Source organism: Thunnus albacares, chromosome 21 (genome assembly GCF_914725855.1).
Source record: "Thunnus albacares chromosome 21, fThuAlb1.1, whole genome shotgun sequence".
Lineage (NCBI taxonomy): Eukaryota > Metazoa > Chordata > Actinopteri > Scombriformes > Scombridae > Thunnus > Thunnus albacares.
In genome coordinates this window covers 23,567,375-23,591,006 of record NC_058126.1, presented here as the reverse complement: position 1 = coordinate 23,591,006, position 23,632 = coordinate 23,567,375, and the positions used below count along the sequence as shown (strand labels likewise).

Below are 23,632 nucleotides of genomic sequence, written 5' to 3'. Positions count from 1 at the left end.
TTAATCCATTTGCTTTTTAGTTGCTTGGTAACTTTTGGTTTAGAGTAAAAATATGCTGCTTTTAGTGTCATTTTGTAAACATTTCCATATGTAGATTATATTTTTTTGACTTATAAAAGGCAATATAAGTTTTGTGGAATGATTAAAAAAGTCTGCACTGCGTTACCATACAACTAGTAAAATGACTACATGATGTTCACAGATGGATCACTTATCACCAGCTTGTACGCTAAAATCACTGAAAAACAGCGTCTTTGTAGAAGGCAGGAAAACAGTTCAACACAATAATAATTTTAAGTATTTCAGGACATTTGGGAAATCAATTAGTTAAAGAAGAGACCCTCAAATTCCTGACAGCTGGCTTTACACTGGCTGATATTTGTTGCATATGACATCATACATTTTTCTCAAAATCTCTTTATTTAAATGATCAACGTCCTTCATAGATACATTCACACTTCTACAGAAACCTACTGACAGACTGCAGCAGAATCTCCTGTTAGTTTAAATACAAAATATAGAAGATATATACTTTAGATACAAACTTTGCCTAACAGAAGCATTAGGGAATTTTTAAAGGACAGAAAGCAGCTACAGTCTGAAAAAAACTGCTACTTTCACCAACTGCAAAAACACTATAAACTGATAGTTTTAACTGGCAAAACTCACAAAGTTTGACTTGAGAGTGAAAATAGAGAAATGGCTGAATTTAGTTATGAGATAATAAAAGATTCAGACTGAGCCTTACTAAAAGTAAAATGACATGTTGTCAGACTGCAGGTGTGTTGAATAGAAGCTGTATGTGTGTGTGTGCTGTGTGTTTAACTCCTGTTGTTCTGCAGTGAGTCTATGAGGATCTTGTTGTACTCGGCCACTTGTTGGGAGACGTTCTTGGCGACTGAGTCGAAGTCGCTCTCCTGAGATTTCGAGGCGATGACTGGAGCTGCAGTTAAGGAAAGATCACTGGTGTAACAAAAAGAAATGACTCAACTGTCTCACTGAATCATGTGTCTTCTATGGAAGAAGAGTGGCAGCACTTAACAACAACTCAGAGTTTAGAAGGATACACTCTTTCATTACAAAGTTGTTCTGCTCCAAGTGTTGCCATTTCCTCTCCAAGTTGGCCAGCTGGAACACAAAGCAACAAGAGGAAATCAAAACACAAGATTAGCATGTGAAGCAAAGGTTGTAACAACATCCTTACAGTGGTGCTAACGCCTTATCAAGGAAACTTTACTTCCATTTTTATGCACATGGAGCAGCAGAGGTAACAGAGATAAAGTTAATATCTAAATCTCTTGATGGTGACAGGATCAGACAGGATCTTAGAGAAATTCATGTTCAGTGTTTTTCTAAACACCAAACGGTATATTTCCAAGTTTACCAGTGACATCTTTTGTATAATAGCAGCCGTCCTCAGGATGCCTCCATGTCAGAGCTCTAAGTACTTTTTTACTTTCAGTTTCTTCACCTCAAAGATATTTTTAAATGGAATTGTTGTTCTACTACAACATAAACTAATGAATATGAAAGAAAACATTCAAGAATTTACTGAATCGTCATTTAATTCATATCCTGCAGTTCTCTGGTTAAAATCACGTTAAAAACAGAGTTAAACAAAATAAATCCAATTTAGATAATGATATATTATAAGTGATCATCTAAATTATGTGGAATCCTTTAACTCTGGTGAGTATTGTATTACAGATTTTTATGATTGGTTACCTGCATTGTTCAATTCTGAGTCCACACACACACACACACACACACACACACACTCAACTTTACCAACACACTGCTGGACACAGCAGCTCATTTTACACACAAGCAAATCCTTCCAGCAGACACGAACACAGTAACTCATGCGTCAGATACACATGAGGATCTATTTATGGCTGTCTGTGAAGTTACATCACTTTTTTATTGTTTTATTTTTATTTATTGTTTTTATTTATATGTTGCTTTTAATGGTTGATAATGTAAGAAATGTATATATTATGTAAATACAGTAAGATTTGTAGCTCTCTGTAGAAGGTACTACAGTGTATTCTACAGAAGTGGTTCCAGTGGTTGAATACAGATGTATATCAGTGTGGACAGATTGCTGTCTGTATAAATACAGTACATGTTAGTTTTTAACATAAACTGAGGAGTTTGGTGAGGATGTAAACATATAAAATGTGCTGCAGATCCAGAGAATTTAGTTGGTTGTTTGTGTTTGAGTGAGAAACATATTGAGGAGACTTGAAGGTTGTAGTCACTGAACACGTTCTGTGTGCAAACAATGCAAATGTGTCACCGTTGGTTCATAATTGTTGCTGTTGTGTCGACTGTGAAGAGCTTTGAAGACGTGGACTCAATATTGAACCATGCAGGTAACCTAGGTAACCTCAGGTAGACATGACAAGTAGAATAACTTTATTATGTATAAATGTAAACTATGAGTGTACATGTTCATATCAATGTCACCAGCTACAGAGACAAATATAGTCACATATTAAGTATAAACACACTAACCTGAGCATGAGTCTCGTTTTCTTGCAGTTTGGTCTTCAGAGCTTCGTGTTTCTGGTTCATCTCCTCTAACAGCTGTCTGAATGAATCCCGGCGACGAGTCAGAGATACACGGTCCTCCTGCAGTCTCTGCACCGCAAGACACAACATACGTTTTGTTAGGTTACTGTGATAAGCTAACCAGAGGTAGATGTGGTAGATCATGTGGTTTAAGGTCATTTGTTAGCTGATGGGGTTGAATATTTTGATGTAAGTCAATTCTGTGGCCTCTTACGGTCTTCTTCTCCTCTGCTGCGTGTCTCAGGGTGTCCAGGTCTCTGTAGGTGTGCAGCTCAGACTCCATGGTGCCGACGCGCTCCTTCAGGGTGCTCAGCTCACCTGAGATCTTCCCCTCTAGCAGCTGCACCTTCTCCAGGTCATGCTGCAGCCGCTGGGACTCTGCCAAAGATAGTTTGCATGTTTAACATGTTTGACATGTTGGGTTTTTCATAGTAGCTATCATTTACTGGGGTGTTTCTGTGTGTCACTGACCGGTCGTCAGTCCCCTGGCGGTGCTCTCTGATTGGACCACCTCCGTCTCCTTGCTGACCAGCACCTCCTGCATGTTCCTCAGCTCACTGGCTGTCACTGTATCCACCTGACGTAGCCGCAGCATGTTCTACACGCAGACACGCACACTTACTTATTCTTCTTTACCACAATTTCTGTCTTTTTCATCCTTGGTATTTTATTTTCTCTGTCCAACATCCTTGCTCGTTCTTTTATCTCTCTCCCTTACTGTAACATTTACATTCCTCAAATCCCCCTTCTCTCCCTCCCTCCTCCTCCTCCTCCTCCTCCTCCTCACCCTGCTGCAGTGCTCCAGGAGGGAGACGATGTCCTCCTGGCTCTGGGTCATCTTCTCCTGCTCCTGAGCCTTGGACTCCTCAAATGACTCCAAGAACCCTGAAAAAAGAAAGGAGAGAGGGAAGTTACTGTCACTTATTACTAGCTGTTAGTAATTATATTTAAACCAATAAAGCCATTATGGTGTTTGTAGAGTAGAAAAAATGTTAGCTTTAGCATCTCCTAGTGGTGATATCAGAAAATGCACTTTTTAAATGTATTGATGGAATGTTACAATTGTGATACAAAAAGATATGAATGCTGCACTCACGGTCGATTTCCTCCTCTTTCCTCTTCAGCTCCTTGTATTTCTGTTGACACTCCCCTTATGGAGACACAAAGGACTATTAGTTTAGAAAGAAATCCTATTAATATTAAATACACACTTTATCTGGAGGTATAGTTTATACATAGGAGTTTGGTGATATGTCCAAGTAAAGAAACATTTAAAGCTTAAAAGATTAGTCAGTGGACAGAAAATTAATTGGCAACAATGTGTATAATCAGGGATTATACAGGTCAGGCTAACAAAAAATGCTATCATCACAAATGTGAATATTTGCTGCTTTTCTCTGTTTTGTAAAACTGTAAATTAAACAGTTTGGGGTTTTTGACTGTTGGTCAGACAAATCCATATGAAGATGTCACCTTGAGCTGTGGGAATGTTTGTCATTCATAGATTAACCCATTAACTGATAAATGCACAAAATAATCAGCAGATTTGACTTTGATGCAGTTCACAGTGTCATCGTCTCCATTTAAAGATGATAACAGATGTGAAACAGATTTTAGAGGTAATGTATCAGAAGCATGCAGTAGTGAGTAAACGCTATGATAGAAAGCTGAAAGCAGTCATGAAGTCTTACCCTGAGCTTCCTCTGAGTCCTGCTCCAGCTGTCGGATCTCCTCAGTGATTTGTCGGGTCCTGTCCCTGATCTCTGTCAGCCTGGACACACACACACATTTAACTTACAGGGTGAGGTGAGGTCAAAGGTCACAGGGTGAGTGTTAATGTTTCTTGTTTTGCCATTTAAATCAGTTTTTGTACCTCAAAATAGATCAGTTCATGATACCTGAAAGTATTTGAGCTCAACAAAATTTTGAGAACTTCTACTCAACAAAGCTGCAGAGATGCTGCAGGCCAAAATGGATCAGTGGTCTGGATTTGGCTTCATCCAAGTAATTCATAGTAAAAGAACTGATATTCTAAGTCCATTGCTTTGGAGGTGATTTTCCTAAATGCCCACCATCTGATCAGTGTGTCTTTAAAAATGAAACCTGACAGTGCAGATGGCAAATTTAGAAGCTACAACAAACAGAGTATTGTGGTAAATATCAATACATACTGTCTTTCCATGCTGGCAATTTCCTGGTTGTCCTCCTTTACCTGGAAAACAAAACAACAGCATCTATTTTTTACTGACTCTAAGCCTGTTAAGTCATGTGAAACCTCTCACTGCCTTTTACAGGAAGCAATATAAAACACAGATTCAATCAACTTAGTTTACTCTGGTTTATTAGTGTGTTGATCTCATACACATTAACCACATTATTCTGTTCACTTTATTTTACTGTATTTTATTATGTTGTTCAGTGAAAACTCAGATTATTTAAATTAAGTAATCTGAGTTCAAATTTCACCTGCTTTTATGTATCATAAACAGATATTTTCTCATGCATGATTTCAACATCTGTAAACTACCACATTAAAGATGACTGCAGAAGTGTGATGACTGTAAATAAATCTTTAAAGATGGGCTCCAGCAGATTTAAAAGTACTAACAAGTGGGGCAACAAAACACTGTGCAGCAATTAATGCAAACTTATAGGATGACAGAAAAAAAAGCCAATAACAAAATAAAATAATTCATAAAAGCATTGTGATACCAAGCTATCACAATTAATTTGACAACAGAAGAATGTAAAGAATGTAGATTTTTTTTTGATATGTATAGAACTTTTAAATTAATGTAATGTAAAAAAGTCTAATAAAACTTTATTTATACATATCTGTTGTTCGTTAGAATGAAAAAGCTAACCTGTTTAAATAATTTCTCTCTCTCCTCCTGGGGGGAGCCCAGGCTCTTGTGCTCTGCCTCCATGGTGTCACGCTTCGCCTCCAGTGCTGACAAAGTCTCATGAAGTCGAACCACTTCCTGCTTTATCTGTGAGTGGGACAGCTCCTGCACACGGACAAAACAACTTACATTACTGCTACTGTCACTACACTACACATACTGCTGCTTCTAACACAGCTACTACACTAGTGCTGTGGGATGTCACAAAAATGAATAAGCATCTACTTCACTTTCTCTTTCCCTCAAGTCTATATTCCCTTCCTGCCTCTCTCCACACATACTGTTTTTTTCTCCCTTCCATTTCCTCTCTTTCTCTCCCACCCTGCCCCCTCCCTTCTCTCCTCTTGTTGAGCCAACTCACTGCTTCGTAGTCCTCCTTCCTGGTCAGCAGGATGTCCAGCTCCTCCTGGAGAACAGTCAGCTCCTGAAAAACAATAAACAAGGAGAAGATGGAGAAAGGAAAATGACGTATTGTACATGGTGACGAACATGGCAGCAGATTAACCTACAGTATGAGTATATCCTTCTCCAACATGACAACAACGTGTAAAATTACCAACACATTTACAGTTAAGTTCATTCTAAAAGAGCTTAATAAGGAAATAGTGCCATAACAGTGTGATACATATGTTACACTGATACCTACTAGATGTAGGATCATGACAGTATTAGTGTAAAACTACATAAATACCTGTAGCAGCTCCTCATTGGTTGTTGTCATGGTGAAATACTTCTCTTGCTTTGCTGCCGGCATGGCCTGGACAACCTCGTCAGCAACACGTCTTTCCCTCCTAATCTCCTCTTCAATGGCCCTGATAGCCTCCTCTCGTCTGCGAGAGCAAACACAAACAGGGTGGGGGGAGATATTTTTTTATTTGTTTCATTTTTTTTATCTTTATTGGTCTTTTATCAGACAATATCAGGAGAAAGGAGACATGTTGAAGTTAAGGGTGACCTAGACATGGGACAAGGTCCCAGGTCATATTCAAACCCAGGACATAGATAAGATAGATAGAATAATTATGATAAACAGCTGGATGTATATGAAGGAAGGGTAGAAGGAATGCAAGATGGACTGGAAAAATGTGTAGAAACAGTTTGTTAGCTTACTGCTATCCTCCATTCCTTCTCCTTGACTTCTTTGTCTTTCCTTTCCCCTCTATATATCCAGTTGTGGCTTCTTTATTCTTCCCTTTCTTCCAAGTTTCTCACCTACCTTCCTTTTTGTGCCTTTCCCTTCTTTTCCCCATCCCTTTCTATCCTTCAGTTCCCCCTTCCTTCTGTCATCCATTACCAGATCCTTTTCCCTTGCTTCCTTTACTCCCTTCCTTCAGTCTTCATTTACTCCATCCCTAAAATGGGCTATACAACTTGGAAAAACAGATTTCATAGATATACAAACATGTTTTAAAGATGTTTCCAAGAAAAGGAAGGAGGGATTGACTTCCACAGTCATAAATGTTTAGCTAGCTGAAACCGTGCATGTCAGCCTTCAGGTTTTACAACAAGGAACAAAGGTCTATTGCTGCGCTGGCTGCTTTGAGACGACAGCTGAATTTAGTTTGTCTTACTGCTCGCAGAGGAACAGGTAGGTGTCTTTGCTTATTATTCAATAATATGATGTAAAACGGCAAAAAATTAAATTAACTACTGAGATCACAAATATTATACGCAAAAAACAGTAAGGACACTGGCAGATGATGTAGTGTGTGCAGGTTAAAGGTCATTCAGCTGACACATATCTACATGGGTTCAACAGGTGCGAGTGTTCTTCACTGAATTCAACTTTCAAGAACTCTACAGTTTGTTTTCTAGAAAAGAAATGAGAAAAAAGGGACACTCCAATGTTCTGCTTTTTGTTATATATTCTTTTTGCTTATTTTTCTGTCTTACTCAGCAGCTGGTCTTGTGGATCTTGGTTCTTCTCATCAGAATCAGTTTTATTAGTCAAGTATGCTAGCATACAGAGAATGTGCCTTGGCATAGGTGTAGTTGTTTCCTGCTAACTGTTGCCTGCATGATGCACCTTGAAAAGAGAACTCATTTACCCTTACTCAGCTTTCACACCTAAATTCTTCAGTTGACTTGTCAGTTTATTAGTTGTACATACACAGAATGATCAGTCAATAACCAGACATTAGGTTTTCATTACTACTGGAGTGCAACATTTTGTCATATCTTTTGGGGGAAACAAATGCAATGATGACTATGATTACCTAGATTACAGTTAATAGTTAGATGAACCCTTCCAATTATCTAAGTTTACATGAGAGGTTTCATGCTCTGCAAGGTAAAAGGATCAAAGGGAATACATACTGTACATACTGAGAAAATGGAAAGATAGTTTGTGCTTTTCACTTGGATTTATTCAGAGCATCTTAATCTAGTCCTTCTACTTCCTGTGTTAGTTGTTACATGAAAGCTGTTTCACTGTCACTCTGCTCTGCATGCATGTTCTTTCCTGAACAAATGTAATTCAAAAGAATAATGTTAAAGACAGACAAGAGTTACGATGCAATATTTTGCAATAATCTGTTTCTAATCTGACTTTTTGAAAGCATGCAACTACATGTGCCATGAATTGCAACCAGTGTGTGGCAACGCATGTACACACAGGAACCTGTGGAAATCTGTTTACCCATAAAGCTCAACTCAAAGTGATGCTTTGGAAAGACTCTAGTCTTTGTAGCAGCGTCCTGTAAGCACACATATGCGGTTCAGTGACAAACAGATTAATCAATTAGCTGCTAGACAGCTTCTATATTCGGTTACTCAGTGTTTTTCTACTTATCCTCTTTCAAGGAGGCATTATGGACAGGTGCCGGCAACATCTTCTACTGCGGTGGATGATTGCTGTGGTAGCAATGAATGTACTGGGAAACAATGCTAAGGTTGTGGAAGCAGACAAACTGGTAGGAAAATCTCTATTATAACTGTGAATATCGCAATTAGTGGAAATATTTTCAGCTCACACAAATACAGTTTTTAAGAATGTTTTCATGCTCTTCTTGTCTGTGTTTATTCAGATTGATCATCTATTATAACTTTGATCATAACAAATTTTATGAGAAATGTATGAAGGAATGCAGCCGATTCCAAGTTTTCAATTTTGCTCAAAGCTTTAACGTGTCTGTCCATCCATCAGCAGGTAAAGAACGTAACCAACCGTCAAGAAGTCATTCCTTATGATGGCAAAGGTACCTCTATTAATAAACTGGTGATTGAGAAGAACCAGATTACTTTGAATGAGCAGGACAGACTAGCCCTGGCTCATTTTCCCAAACTGGTAGAACTTCACCTGGACGATAACCTGGTGACCAATATACCAGCCCACTACTTCTCTGTTGCACCACATCTCAGAGTGCTGTCTCTGTCTGGAAATATGATCCACAGGTAAATAAAAAACTAATAGGAACAAGTTTTGAATATGTGGTGACTAAATTAAGGATATAAAAATGTCAGTGTGCATTAAATTTGTTAGATTTTTGAGACAGCTCTGTAAAACTCTAGTCTTTTGAAAACATACAGACCAAAATAAGGTAAAATATTTGAGGGGGACTGCCTCACTGGTATAAGTATGTGTTACAGTACTTGTACTACCACTGATCCTATCACTGGGTGTTATTGCAGCCTGGACTCTGAGTCTTTCTCTGGTCTAAATGACCTCACAGAGCTGAATCTGTCCAACAACCTGCTGACAAGTCTCCCTTCACAGCTATTCAGAGGGCTAAAACATCTACAGGTAAACTTCAAAATCCCTGGGGATATTCTGGAGGGTCCCTAAAATGTGCACTGATTTCAATATTTATTAGGCCTTTGTTTAAAAAAAATGTTACTATGAATTATCTGGCAAAAACTAAATATCAGGTCAAAGATTTACATGTTGTGTTAACCTGGCCTTGTTTTCTCCCTATTATTTAGGTAGTTTGAAATACAACCTAAAGACATTTGTATCACAGTAGATTATTGTCAGTAGGATCTGTATCATCTAGTTGTGTTAAGCAGGTTATTATCAATCCCTTAACCTCATCCAATCTGGTCCCATCAGGTGCTGAAACTACAAGGAAACCCCTGGAACTGTTCCTGTCCGCTGCTGAGCAGCATTAGAGAGATCAAAGAAACAGGAGTTAGATTTGGTAATAATTATACAGCTTCAAAGTTTAGTACTATAGCTCATCTGTGACTCTTATCCAGGCTGGTCTAGAATTCTACCTGCTTATGTTTAGCCTCATTATTTCATTGTGAGTGGGTAAAAATATAGATGAAAACATATCAATGGTACACAATCCTGATGAAAAATTACATTATTCTTTTTACTTCAGAGGATTGTTTCTCCACAATTTTCTCTTCACTTTCTATTTCAAGAAGCAGTTTTCTCAGATGTCAATGTTGCAAAAGAACCAAACAAGTATGCTCATTTGAATAATTCTGGGACCTTTTCTCATCACAATTAGTAAAAACATAGAGCTTTATTATATAAGATATGCACAGCAGGTCTCTTGGTCTCTAGTTGACTTCCAAATGTATCTATTATTTGCGATATTCTTATGTGTCAGGTGCAGGTGGTGGGAAATCTGGCCTCAGAAGGAACCAAACGCTTAACATACATTGCTCATTAAGTTCACATTATATGTCTCTGCCTGTGTCGATCAATTCCTACAAAAACCTCAAGACCACACCAAGACATACACACATTTAAGTCCAATTTCTCACTAGCCATCTGTCTGTCTGAAAGCTCACTGGCTGTGGAGTTTGTGAATCAGGCACAGTTCAAACATTTGACCTACTCAACTAAGTGAATACTCAGTAATTCAGTTAACTTAATAATGATGTCCTGTTTGGCTCTACAGCAGGGCCACCTACGAAATGTGTTTCACCAAAGAGGCAGGCTGGAAAGGATCTTTTAGAGGCTACAGCTAAATGTTATCCATCACCACCACCATCCTCATCCTCCACTGCAGACCCAAAAAACCCAGTCAACTTTCAGCAGCATCAGGTCCCAATCACTTTGCCAAAAACTACCCTGACTTCAAGCACCACCAAGAACCTCGGCATCAACAAAGGTAGGACAGTTTCTATCATATATGTAGATGTCCAAATAAAACATAACTTAATGGACACGTCTCTCTTCCCAATCTCCACCCTCCAACCCCAACTAGACCAGACACCCGTGCTCGGCAACACATGGAAGTTCACAGCATGTGTTGCAGCCTCGACTCTGTGCATCTTCATGCTCATCGTGGGTGCCATCAAAGGTCCTTCCTGGTACAAGCTCTTCCACAACTACCGGCATAAGCGACTGCAACAAGAAGAGGATGGCAGGGAGGACACTGTGTCGACCGTCTTCTCAGAGACAGGCAGACACGTGAGCCATCAGACATTCACCTTTAAACAAGACGACGGGCAGGTAGAGGAGGAGGAGGAGGAGGATGGGTACTTTGAGGATCCATATATCAAGAGAGAAGAGTGACATGCAGGCGAGGGGACTTCATCAGAAAGACGAAGAAGCGCACAGCAGCTTCAAGTGACGAGAAGTGGAGATAAAATCTAAAAACTAGGTGCACACTGGGTGGCGGTTAGATTGTACAAACAGAGCCAAACATCAGATTATAATGTGTCTTCTATATGTACAGTTTGCATTTCCTCAGGAGGATAACCTGACAGCAAATTGTTTATTTTTTAATTATTTATTTTCTTAGGGTAAAAAAAAAAACGTGTCCTGTGACTCTCTCTTTGAATTTGTTGTAGTGTTTAGCAATCTAGGAATTCAAGCTATTTGTCCTGATTCTATGTGACTCTGTGGCATCACATCAGCACCACAAATATGAAGTAAAAACTTAACTATGAAATTTAAGCTCTTGTTCACCTAAGATCTGCAATGAGGTTATATATTCAAATCTAATTTGCACCCAGCTTGTTTGCTGGCACTAGTTTGGAGAGCTGGTAACTAACTCCAAAGTGCAAGGTAAGATAGTGCAAGCTTCTCTTGATGGGGGTAACACAAGAGCTTATGTGAGTTCTTCAGGTAAAAGGGATAAAGATGTGATGCAGAATGACCTATTGTGTAATACTAAATTAGCGGTCATTCAGACTGAAAAGAGTTGTTAAAACTGTGTTAAAACAATGCAAGAGGCTGTGTTGATGGGGCCCTATTGTTTCAGGTACTGGTGACACATGAAATATGATCTGGGAAATCCAGTTTGAGTAACAAATCCAAGAGTCTGAAGACTTAACAGACGCTAAAATGTTGATTTTTAATATTCTGGAATGGAGTAATCATCAAAAGATGAGGCAGATTTAATTTTTTTTCTCAATGACCCTATGCTTTTTCTGCTGGTACCTTCTGTGTTGATCCTGCGTTGATTTACTGGCCTCATTCAAATGAATAACATGGACTGCTTAGTTTCTCTTCCTATAGAGAATGGGACCACTGATGTATTTTATGCAAGTCTGTATTAGTTTGTATTTTTGACATTGTGCAGCATCATTCACCTGGTGCCTATATACTAGGTTTACTTTTTATTTGGCTACTTGGCCCTAATGTTATCTACAAAAAGCAGGGATTCATTCTTCTGCTGCATTCTGTACATTGTAATGTTTACTGCCTTTCAAAAGGCAGGGTCTAGGTATAAGGTATCTATTAATTAAGGTATTTTCTAAAAATTAGAATTAAAATTCTAAAAACAAATTCAAGATTGTTGTGTAAATGTGTTAACTCATGAAACATACTAAAATTACAGTTGTTCTCCAAAATACAGTTGAAGTTCATAAACATGACCACGACTTAATATTAATTCAACAATTTTCCTACTTGACCACTGGCCGTGCTACTGTCACTAAAAGCTTTCTTTATATGAATGTACGCTTTTCTTCTCCAATGCTTTCCTCCATTCAAACATTCATTCAAACAATGAACACTGGCTATTTTGGCAGGAAAATCCAAGTAATTTATATACATTTTTGAGAAAAGGCAACAATTTATATCAATAAATATAAGATAATTTCTCCGCACAAATCTCTGTGGGAGAAAGTGCACTATAATGATCATAATTTAAACCTCCACCATGTACTTACTCTCTCCTCTCAGTGAAGATTCTATCAATGCTTTCAGCCTCGCTGTCATTCTGGGCTTTCAACTGGTAGGAAGAAAAGGAAGGAAAATTAGAGGAATGAGAGGACATTTACATTATATTTGTATAAAAAGCAACATTCAGAGCACTGTTTACAACACACAAACTCAGACTGCTGAATAACATCCCTCCTATCACATATTTTTTCATAGTTAAATTGTTCAAAAATGACATATATCCATTCTTTGCTCTTTTTCTTATGATTAATAAGTGTGGGGTCACTTGTTATTATCTGGACACTCAGACTGTGAATTTCTATTTCTGTGTATTATAGGAGACCTAAAAGTATTTTTCATACTTATCTAACACACACTGAGTTACACTTATCAAGAAATGTCACCAGTAGTGTGACAAAAAGCCACAACAGTTTGCAGCATTTTGAGAACTTGCTCACAGGGACTTTTTGGAGGTGTAAGAACTGTGGCATAAAATGTGACCGAGTTCCTAGAACGAGTGTAAATGAGAACAGATTTTTTTCAGTTCCAGGAAAAGGTCCAGAGACAGCGGGACATGTCACCTCACATCACTTCCTTTGCAGATGTTGCTGCAAACAGTGCACAAATGATAGATGAGACTTTACTAATAATTGATGAAAAATTAATGAGATCTACATACCTAGAAAGTTTTGCTCACATACATTCACTTACTTTATATATTCACATACATATTTTAGTTTGTGTCTGGTGACATGAAGAATCTTGACTGAAGAACTTTTTTTTAAAAAATTTTCCACTTATATGTATACTTACACTGTTGTAGTCATTAATCATTTCATCCATCTCTGTGTTGGTGTTGAGCTTGTCCACCAGCTAGAAACACAAATAAAGACCCAAAACTGAATTAAACAAAAGGTTACATATCAGTAGGATCCATCCAGTGTTTAGTTAGGGTTGTGCAATCTACTGTAAGTCATACAAGACTTCTGGAAAATACCTCATATTTCATCAGCCGCTTCAGCTTTTGTAATATTCCAGTAATGGGATTTCAGATAGCGTTTAGTTATCTCTAAGTATATTGACTAACAGCTATATCCATTAAACCATTCAGCTGCAGTGGAAGGGGACCTCCGTCCTGCCTGTAATTTGTTTGAGTGTTTGTATATTCTTTAACACTGACTGTAGGTTATTAGAGTTTAGACCAACTAAATACATGAAAGGTAAAAAAGCTCTTTCTGTCGGTTGCTTGTAATGTTTATTATGTAGAAACTTTAAATTACTTTTTCAGCAGCTACTGAAATACTGTAACTCTAGACAGAGCATCGGATGACTTGTTTAAATGTTTAGGTAGGACGTGATGTTTGAGAACATCTACTAGTTTACAGCTGTTTACCATGTTGTAGTCAGCAAGCTGGCCTTGTAGATCCCTAATCTCTGCAGCCAGGCCTTCAGCTCTGCAGAGGAACATGAAACAACAAAGGCTTAGTAACTGAGGAGTTTTTTCAGTTGTTATGCTAATGCACTATTATCATCCTTTTATCTATTCCTTTACTCACTTTTTGTTCAGGAGAATCAAAAAATGGACACTGTCAGCATTAACTAGTAAAACTCACCTCTTCTCATAAGACAGATAGACAGAATTCTCCTGGTTGTAGTTGTCAATCTCTTTGTGCAGTTTGCTGGTCTCAGTGGTCAACTCGTTGATCTTACTCCTAACAGCACAACAACAACAATAATATTCACTTCTGCACAACGGACTGGTATGAACTGAAAGTTTAAAATGGAAACACCTGCAGTAAAGTGATACCAGCAAGAGCTCGACATGTTTTACAAAACACACATTTCTTTCTTGGTGTCACATCTAATGCAGACTTTAAAATATACATATAAGCTACTATAGTCTGTTCCAAAGTCATAATATGTTATCTAGTTTGATAAAACAATAACATATAGCCCAATGTGTGCATAATCCTCTGTCATAACTTCAGATATGAGTGAAAATATTTTTAGAGGCAGTCAGTATAATGTGTGTTACCTGAGAAGGCCCAAGTAGTAAGACTTATCCAGAATCTGTCTCTGAGGTCCTTTTGAGGATGGAAGAAGGGCGGGTGTGGTGATGAGAGAAAGAGAGAGTGAGACAGAGGTGAGCCTTGTAATAATGTAATGTCTGTGTTAGCGTGGCTCACAGTTACAAATTAGACAAATCTCTGTGCTAACATTCGAACCATGAATGAAATACAAATCTGTCCACGTGACAGTCGGCTAATGTCTCTTCAAACCTACCTTTCATGCCAGTCTTCATCCCACTGAGCCCCTGTTGGGTGACAGGCCTGTCAGTCACTTTGATCTGTGCTGACAGGACTCCAGGGGTGGAGATGGGAACGCCGCCCCTCATACCAGGATGACCACTCGTACCTGGGACCATCTGAATGAAAATGAATGAATGAAACCCCATCAGACCAGGTGCCACCTATCAGCAGACAATACATCTGAGGACATATACAGATTTCCCTAATTCAACCACAGTGGATATATTCTCATATGTCTTGTTTGCCAATACATAATAATAATAGTAATAATAATAATAATAATAATAATAATAATAATAATAATAATAATAATAATAACAACAGGTCAAAGCATTGTGATATTTTTTGGGCTCTAGGACTTCCAAGCTATCCAAGTTGATACTGGAGCAAAGTGCCCAGTATACTGAGCGGAAAGCGCTTGTATCTCAAAGCTAAAATGCATCAACTGCAGTTGACTTACCCCAGTTGCAACACGTATAGCTGTAGGAGGAGGTCTGACAGCGGTTGGAGGTCTTCCAGCCCCAGGAACCACAGACCCACTGCGGCTCATAGGCCTGCCCATGCCGGAGGGAGGCCGCTGGCTCGCCATGATGCCTAGCACCAGTGGAAACAAGTCACAAATCCAACATTTAGAGCTGCTGGTTGGAAACTAATTCATACAACCTAGACGCACCGCTATGGCTTAATGATTGGAAATATGTTTGCTTGGTGACAGCAGCCAAGATGAAAGTGAAGCTCCCTTGTGCTGGTTTGAATCCTGAAACAATTTCCATTTCTATCTCTGCCTACACACACCTGATCCAGCTAATAGGATGAGACTAGAGAATGGAAAGATAGAAAATATGTAGTGCTGGAGGTCTTTGGTTCATGAGTGAGCACCACTTACTTAAAATCTGTGCAGGGGCCCCAAGGTTGGGGTGTCAGTGTGGGACAGTGGTCGAAGAGAAGAAAGAACACTGTTTTTGTACTTATCAGTTATAACAACAGCTCTGTGTTTAGGTTACTTTACCCTTCATACATGCATCTGTCTCAGCTAAGTTAATGAATGATGTCCAGTTTGTGCTGGTTTGAGGTTGGTTTATTTACCAAAGTCAGTCTTGCACCAGTGAGTGCAAATCGAAGAATTTACAAAACGAGTCACTCATAGTTAATCCACGTGTGATTCAATGTGATTCCGTGCAATGTCACTGAGTTTGGAAAACCTTGTTTTTCTGTCAAGGCTGTAGCAAAAGAGCGTACGCACCCTCGTTAGCTTGCTGCTAACTAACACTGATTTAAAAGGATGAAAGCTACAAATAACAGCCCGTTGATAGAATTTCCAATAGCTTAATGACCACACAATTTAAAATATCAAGAAAATGTTTGCCGAACGGATAACAATTTATCTGCCAAAACCTTTGCCATAATAATGGTATATTGCAGTTATATCTGTGAAAATAGTGTAACGTGAACTATCGGCTAAACTTAAACAACTTAGCGTTAGCTCGTTACCACGAAGCAGCTGTTAGCTACCGAGCGTTTCGTACCTTAAACTTCCTTTCTGGCCTTTTTCGTCGACAGAGTAGACTCTAAAATTTCCAACCGAAGCGGCTGTTTAGTTTGTTTAACTAAAATGTCAACCAAATGGTATAGTTAAATTAAAACAGAGTAGCAGCTCGAGATGATGTTGACGTTACCCCAGTAACCGTCTTCTTCTGCTAACGTTAGGCAGAGTTTACGCTGAAAAGCGCGCTGCTGCCCCCACCGTCAACTCAGAGCATCATCACACTGAACAGTCAATGATCAGCATGTTTCAACAATACATCCGTGTATATTTCCTGATCAATTATTTTATGATTGGTATAATAGGAAATAGGCTTTGAGTTGATTTGCAAGATGATATAATTATATGTGAGTCTCAATAATAAATGTTGTTTGTGTTTTGGTTAATTAGTTCATTTAGTTCGATTTTGCATTTAGTTTTTAATTCAGTTTTCTTTTATCATTGTTGTTGTTATTTCAAGTTGCTTTCTTGTTCCATTTCATCATTTAAGATGAACATGAAATCATTTTATCGTAATTACAGCTCTTACCCAAACAATATTGATAGGAGTGAGTCAGACAAAGGCCCACATGATCATCTAAAATTCCACAGTACTCAAACAAACCTGTCTGGAGACTGTGTTCCTGGTGCAACATCATGTGACATTCATGTGTCTTCCAATCTAAATCCACTTTCATCTGCGATTTCAGACGTAGTTTGGCAAGATGAGTCTTGATTTTGTCAGCTAGCATGCTATTCAAGAGCCAAAATCATAACACCGTTACATAGGCCTGATAAAGCCTATAACACTAAAGGAAAGAGCTCTGAAAATTAAGCATTTTGATGATAAAATCTTGATTACTGTATGAGCAAAAGAGTTGAATTAAGTGTAAAACACATAGTAGACCTATGGTCTATACTGTTGATTAAATGTTTAATAACAGACGCATGTAGACTATATACAGAACAGGTAGCGTTTCAATCCCTTTAGGCTCCACTTGAGGTCAGTGTCTGTCTTTGCTTCCAATTCAGCAAATACAGTCAGAGCAAATAACTACATTTAGCAGAACACTAGTCACATGGAGGCTTCATTTGAATTCAGACTTTAGTCTTACATCTTGCTTAATGTTTTTACATGATCAAAGAACTATCCCTGAAACAATTCCACCCAGTACAGTACACAAGAATGTTAAATACTGAGCTGAGCAGATAGTAACCTGATGAGAAAGTCCTCATATAATCAAGTATCACAGGTCACACAGGAACATCACAGGTGCAACTAATTACCGTAATAGTGGCTGCATTCCATTTAGATGTCCCCATTCCACGGTCCTGGTATTATGCACACTGGCACAGCTTATTGGGACACTTCAATGGACAGAACTGTCATTAATGTTATTAGTTACACCTGTGCCTGTCCTGCAATAACAGTGTTATCTGCTGTGGAAAAAGGTCTAGACAGAAAACACACATCTCTGGTCAAGGTATGGTGTGTTTACTTCTTGTTTTACCTTTGTGATAAAACCAAATGTTTATCTGTGACATGCTAAAACATAGTGTAACAGCAGCACAAGTACAGAAGGGTTGTGAGTTCAGCAAACTGACTCAGTAATGTTGATTACACAGCAATATTTAGCTGACATTTGCTGCATTAGTCAGCTTAAGTTATCTGTCATACCGGAACAAGTGTCTGAGTTAAGCAAAGACATGTTTCATTGCTTATTAATTTAACTTTTAATTTGCAAGAATGTGTTATTTCTACTCTCAAAAATGACATAGCCTCACTTAAAAGCCCCGAGGCATACAGGTGTTTTCATTTATGAGCTGGTTAAACCTTCTCCTGTTAGGGCAGCATCATTTACAACATCATCATTTTTAAAATACAATATATAGAGTTTAGGTGCTCTAAGCAATTTATCTGGCCAACTTCAACCTAAAATATGGTCCAATCAGAATAACCGGAAACACCTGTGCAGGCTGTTAAAATATCTGAAACAGAAGAAAGCGAAACACAAATGAGAGTTTTAGTTCATTTTATTTCATGTTTAATAATCACATCACTAATTAACAAGTAACCACAATAAACACTTTTTTTTCCAAACCAAAAAATAAAATTCAAATTAATGAAAAAAAAAAAAAAACACACACACAAAAAAAAAACAATAAGGAGGTTCTGCAAATGACATAGTAAGTCTACCTAACACATCCCATTGTTGTTTTTCAGCATGCTCTGCAGGTACAATAGGTGTTTATTAGCTAGTGTTACACTTGCATGTCTGGTATGAGCGCGGCAGCAGTAGATGAAGCTCTACAACGGCTCCTTGGATAGATTACAGGAGCCTTTTGTTACACAAGCCAAACCTGACAGCTACAGTTAGTCTTCTTAAACCTTAAACAAGGGTGTGTTAGGGTCTCGGTGTGTGTGACTCTCCAGGGCAGACCGCTGCTCTTTGAGTGCCATATGTAGCGTACAATATGTATTGATATGCTAGGCAGCAGTGCTCCCAAAATTATAGGCCTTTACATCGACCTCTACACTTACTGCCTGTTTAAACAAGAGATTCCCAGGTCCACTGTGTGATATTAAGTGTCATGATTCAGGTGCATTAGCTTTTAGTCCCAGTCTGCTTTATTCTTTTATCATATGAACCTGTAGAGGTCACAGTATTCTGAAAGAAAAAAACGTTTACCAGCTAATCAGAATATTATTTTCATCTCTTAAGACTGGGCTTGTGCTCATGTGTTAATAGTATGTAGGCATCAACCCATGCTATAAATTTTGATAAAAATGTCTTGAATTAATGAAGCTCTATGTCGCCAGTTAAACATTTCTATATCAAGATGCTGTTACAGGGCTGTGAGGAGAATCTGGTTTTATGAGATTCTCAAGCTGACTTTGTAACTGTTGCGTTGGGGTTAAAATCTAGTCTTTTTCCTTGGAGAGACTCCAGGATGGTTTGTGAAGCCGCACAAACCGAAAAGTAAAACCCCTCCAACCATGAGAGCACAACCACCATGAGCCTACAGTAACACAACGATAAATACATATACAAAAGTGTTGCGTCTTTAGTACAATATATCTCAAAAGACATTCTTTCACTTCAGCGGCCCCTTTCTAATAAAAAGGGCAGACTTTTTCAACAGTAATTTTCGCCATACTAATAATAAGAACAAATAGTCATAATAGTCATGATAAAATGTTCTTCCCCTTTCAAAAACCATTAAAGGTACATGGACATAAAAGCTGTTCTGAACAACCTTGAAACCCCCCCACCCACCAAACCCCCCAGCTGCTGCGGTACTTTGTTTTGTTCTTGATTTTAGGGCCAATAAGAGAGCATCAACAATAAAATATCTATATACATCTGTGTGCAATATCATAAGTAGTGGTAAGTAAAAACCCTGGGGTAAAAGCAAAGCTAACATGTTTATGGGACAGGCACAAGGAGAAGTTTAGCTAGCCAACAGCCGTGGCACAAACAAAGAAATTCAACTATTTGATGACAGCTGTTTTGAGAAGCGCTCCAACATCTGCATTCAGAAGACATTAATTAGACGTTATTGCCCATTTACGTAAAAAACAAAACAGGATCTTTCTTGCTTAGATTAATCGTGTTAATCAAATTAACAGGGATTCCGATGTAGAACAAAATGAGTGAATATAAACTGAATAGTGTTTCAATTCATGATTTAATAGTGGAGGGAAAGTCCTGCGATTCAATTTCTTGCTCTGTTCCATTTCATCACACAAAAGCTCATTCATAATTAAGTCATCCGGGATCACTTGTTCATAGAGGAATTGTTAATTAAATACCACCACTCCATCACAGTGAGCCCTCTTTGATATATTCCAGCATTAAGGTGCAATTTAGTTGTGTCAAAGCTTCTTCACCGACCGTTATTAAAGTGACAGTTTGAATAAAAAAAATTCAGGAGTGTTTCTGTAGTTTTATGTCACCTCTGAGGGGCAGTCAGTGAAGATGTGCTTCTAAAACTGGATTAATTAAAAAGACATGATTTTTTTTTAGTTTTTTTTTAGAACTTGTTAAATCTCTAACAAGAATTTTATTTAATTTGACTTATTACTCAAACAAATTAACTGTGGTGGAGATGTTGTATGCATATAATCCAAACTGTAAATTGCTTGATCCTTTTTTCACTAGATCAGTATTATAACTAGAGCTGGGTATTTTTTGCTACCATCTGAAATGTGTCTGTAGTAGTATGAATATGTAAAACTGAAAAGCTGGCAATGAATATGCAGTCAGATTCATAATTATCTGCACTTATTTTTTGATCAGATAGTTTCTGTTGCCAATTTTAGACTATTTAACGTTGGCAAAGTTCTTGTGTGGCTGCTTGTGTTTAGACAGCAGTCAACATTTGAGAAGTTTGGCTTCTTTTCATAAATGACACAGGGGTTTTGTAGAAAAAATATTTCATTAAAGTGAAAGCAAATGCAAGTTTAAGGTATTGATAATTATTGTTATGGTATCAGTAGCATTAGTAAATGATACCCAGCCTTTGTTATAACACTATACTTAAAACTGAGCGAGGATGTGATGCAGTGATGGCTGGCAAGCTGATAATGAGCAGAACCAATTTTACTCAGCTTTTTTAGCTGATAAATCACTGAAATAATTAACTGCTAAAAAAAAAAAAGAACTTATATTAAAAATACCATCCCACCAATAATCCATCTCTGTAAGTTTGAGCCATGGAGTCACTGTATACAGATCAGCACCTAGTTTGGAATCAACTAAACTAAGAGGTGAAACTGCAACCATCAGAATAGATTTCTTCCTGCCCATCACTGTTACAAATTGCCCCAGGGGGTAGACACACGGTACCAAACCACAACACTTGAGTCATAATGCACATAGGCTTTCAGCTCTGGGCATGATATTATATTATCTGGCCATGCATTATAAAAGGCAATCGGAGGCAACAGTTGAATACATTGCTACAAGAGAAGAGGATAAGCCACATGTTCCACTGCCGACGAGAAAAGTGCTGAACACATATTATAGATGTTTTTAGTCTCCAGCTGAAAGCTTTTTGCCAACCGCCAAACAACATGCTACCATTACCCTAATAGAAACACCTGAAATGGGACGACAACCATGACTACAAACAACTACCAGGACACCTTGATTTACAGAATCCTCTTAAAAAAACAGCAAGTCGCTCCTCGCATTTTTATTTCCGTTTTCGTCAACTACGACAGTCTCTTTCTCTGAGCAGTTTTAGGTGCGAGCCTGCATCGACCTCGTTTACTGTAGTTTTCAGGTAAGAAGGACAGGAGGCACATACGAGACACACAGCTCCTTTAACGTCAGAGACTTTTTTTTTTTTTTTTTGTATCTGCAGCGTTTAAACATCTTCCTCATCACCCTCTGGACTGCATGCTCAGTTAAAGCTTCTCTACTTAAGCAACTCTCTCTATTGTATTTCAAAACACCTTCAGGTTCGACACGTCTTTTGCTATTTAGTCATACACGTAAAAACACACTTCAAACGCATCTTTTTCACCGTCCTAGCAACACCTCCTTCATTCACATTCTCCCTCCCTCTGAATGTCATCTCTTTCTTCACTGTGTGTGCCTTGGTTTACAAAAAACCTGTGCGTTTCCAAGATTTTCTGAGTGCTATCGGAAAAAAGAAAGACCGTCCCGCTGTATTGCTTATACAGGAAGAAACATACAATAAATAAATAAACCCTTGTTTTCAAATTAAAAAACTAGGAGGGAAAAAGAAAACTCGAGAAAAGACAGAAAGTAAGATCAGATCAGAACACCAAAGCTCATTTTTACACAAGTTTGTCACTCAAACACATCATCACAAACACAGAGAATAAAGAGTTAAACAGCCTAAAATGGTTCAAACAGCCTACTTGTTGTTTAGCTTTTTTTTGTATGTATGTCAGCTTGTTTATGGTGAGTGATCCTAAGATGGAGAGTGAAGAGAGACGAGGAGACGATGAGATAGACGATGAGTTACTATGATATTATTGAAGCAGAGAGTCAGTGGTTACTGGGAACAAACGGCCCCTAAAAGTCACAAGGAAAAGAGAAGCTATGTGTGTGTGTGTGTGTGTGTGTGTGACAGGAGCCATGGGTTAGTCCAAGAGGGGGTCTCCACATCATTCAGTTGACAAATGAACTGCTGTTTTTTTTAGGGTGTGGAGGCAGGATGACGCAGGTTTCCGAGGGTCCACCACCGGGCTGTGGGAAACCAACAATTCCTTATTAGCCTCCTCGGAGAAGATGCAACCAAAATATATGAGAACACCTTCCGTCCGCTCATTTCCTTTCACATAGATTCCCACTGAGGCCCAATCTTAGTCTATACAGTCGCTTCAGCCAAATATAGTAAGGTGAGGGTGGCAAACTATGAGGGCGATGGTGCATGATGATGATGAGCTCAAATGTGAGAGAAGAGGCATGACAACATGATACTAGAAGTGGCAAATCTTTTAGATGAGTCATAATTTTTTAATTAGAGCTTAAAGATAAAAGGAGGTTTTAAGAGCTTGAGAGGGTCAAGAAAGGTCAAGATCCCTTTAAGGGGCTGCTGTTGTCCCCCTGGACCTCCCCCTGAAGATGCAGCAAGGAGGGGGCAGAGGGGGAGCCGGTACAGCCTGCAGAAGCCAACGACTCGTTGAAGGAGACACTGCGTGGAGTCGGGTGGTTGTGGTGTAGATAATAGGAGGAAACGTGTGGGTGGGGTCTGTTGTTGTCCTGGGGGGCTGGCCAGGTGATGATGTCGGCGCCGTGGTCCGTGCGAGAGCGAGCATTCTCGCGGAAGTTGAGCTTGAAAGACTCAATCTGCAGCAGAAAGGTTGGAGGAGGTGAGGGAGAAAGAAAAGTCGAGACAAAGGTAGAGAGGAGAAGGATGTTATAGGGGGGGGTTGAGATGAAGAAGTGAGGAGGGCAAAGGGATAGCAGAATTAGATGCCTGTAAGATAAGAAGTCAAAAAATGACGGTGTGATCAGGTGCATTGGACTGCATATAACATGATGAATACAGTACAAAGAGAGAGACACATTTACACTAGATGCAGTCACAAAGGCAACTTTATCTGATAACTCTCACGCAGTTAGTACATTTATTATACAGTATGTTTGAGATGTTTCCTGGCAACAGGATATCGTCAAACATACTGATGCAGATCGCCGGGCAGCCTTGGCATCTCCTCCTTCCATGTTTCCTTCATCAGAATCAAATCCTTAACTGGGGGGCAGATGAGGCTGGCAGA

The 23,632-nt window shown here is 38.7% G+C and overlaps 3 protein-coding genes across 10 annotated transcripts in view; 1 reads left to right on the top strand and 2 right to left on the bottom strand.

Moving 5' to 3' along the window:
* Window positions 1–401: 401 nt before the first annotated feature.
* Window positions 402–16,562, bottom strand: ift74 (intraflagellar transport 74). The gene is made up of 20 exons (XM_044340116.1): window positions 16,379–16,562; window positions 15,313–15,446; window positions 14,827–14,968; window positions 14,579–14,627; window positions 14,157–14,255; window positions 13,937–13,997; window positions 13,357–13,416; window positions 12,552–12,613; window positions 6,169–6,307; window positions 5,839–5,901; window positions 5,439–5,582; window positions 4,746–4,786; window positions 4,266–4,345; window positions 3,671–3,724; window positions 3,362–3,459; window positions 3,046–3,172; window positions 2,789–2,952; window positions 2,518–2,643; window positions 1,068–1,128; window positions 402–937 (listed from the first exon to the last, which is right to left on the bottom strand). Exons 2-20 carry the CDS (start codon window positions 15,439–15,441, stop codon window positions 822–824), a joined length of 1,815 nt encoding a protein of 604 aa, XP_044196051.1. The 5' UTR covers window positions 15,442–15,446; window positions 16,379–16,562; the 3' UTR covers window positions 402–821.
* On the top strand, window positions 6,854–12,545 carry LOC122972785 (leucine-rich repeat-containing protein 19-like). 2 transcript variants are annotated; one of them, XM_044340119.1, is made up of 7 exons: window positions 6,854–7,065; window positions 8,280–8,389; window positions 8,623–8,870; window positions 9,108–9,219; window positions 9,526–9,613; window positions 10,328–10,540; window positions 10,637–12,545. In XM_044340119.1, exons 1-7 carry the CDS (start codon window positions 6,960–6,962, stop codon window positions 10,945–10,947), a joined length of 1,188 nt encoding a protein of 395 aa, XP_044196054.1. In that variant the 5' UTR covers window positions 6,854–6,959; the 3' UTR covers window positions 10,948–12,545. The 2 variants fall into 2 exon arrangements, with proteins under 2 accessions (XP_044196054.1, XP_044196052.1); XM_044340117.1 differs by having other exon boundaries at window positions 10,328–12,545.
* Window positions 16,563–18,390: 1,828 nt separating the features above from the next.
* LOC122972692 (microtubule-associated protein 4) overlaps window positions 18,391–23,632 on the bottom strand; it is a 121,827-nt gene continuing 116,585 nt past the window's right edge. For 6 of the 7 annotated variants that reach the window (XM_044339943.1, XM_044339947.1, XM_044339946.1 and 3 more), the window contains one exon: window positions 18,391–23,331. In XM_044339943.1, coding sequence (XP_044195878.1) covers window positions 23,324–23,331 — 8 coding nt within the window. In that variant the 3' untranslated portion in view covers window positions 18,391–23,323. The remainder of the gene's footprint in view (window positions 23,332–23,632) is intronic. The other variant, XM_044339944.1, reaches the window with a different exon arrangement.

What these genes read in the sequence shown, in the direction of transcription:
- ift74 (XM_044340116.1), bottom strand. Translation starts at nt 15,441, where the DNA reads ATGGCGAGCCAGCGGCCTCCCTCCGGCATGGGCAGGCCTATGAGCCGC. An exon ending in CTATACGTGTTGCAACTGGG is followed by an intron (nt 14,969 to 15,312) that starts GTAAGTCAACTG and finishes ATTTTCATTCAG; the next exon opens with ATGGTCCCAGGTACGAGTGG. An exon ending in ATCTTCACTGAGAGGAGAGA is followed by an intron (nt 6,308 to 12,551) that starts GTAAGTACATGG and finishes TTGCTCTCGCAG; the next exon opens with ACGAGAGGAGGCTATCAGGG.
- LOC122972785 (XM_044340117.1), top strand. Translation starts at nt 6,960, where the DNA reads ATGTCAGCCTTCAGGTTTTACAACAAGGAACAAAGGTCTATTGCTGCG. An exon ending in TCTGGAAATATGATCCACAG is followed by an intron (nt 8,871 to 9,107) that starts GTAAATAAAAAA and finishes GTGTTATTGCAG; the next exon opens with CCTGGACTCTGAGTCTTTCT. An exon ending in AGAAACAGGAGTTAGATTTG is followed by an intron (nt 9,614 to 10,327) that starts GTAATAATTATA and finishes TTGGCTCTACAG; the next exon opens with CAGGGCCACCTACGAAATGT.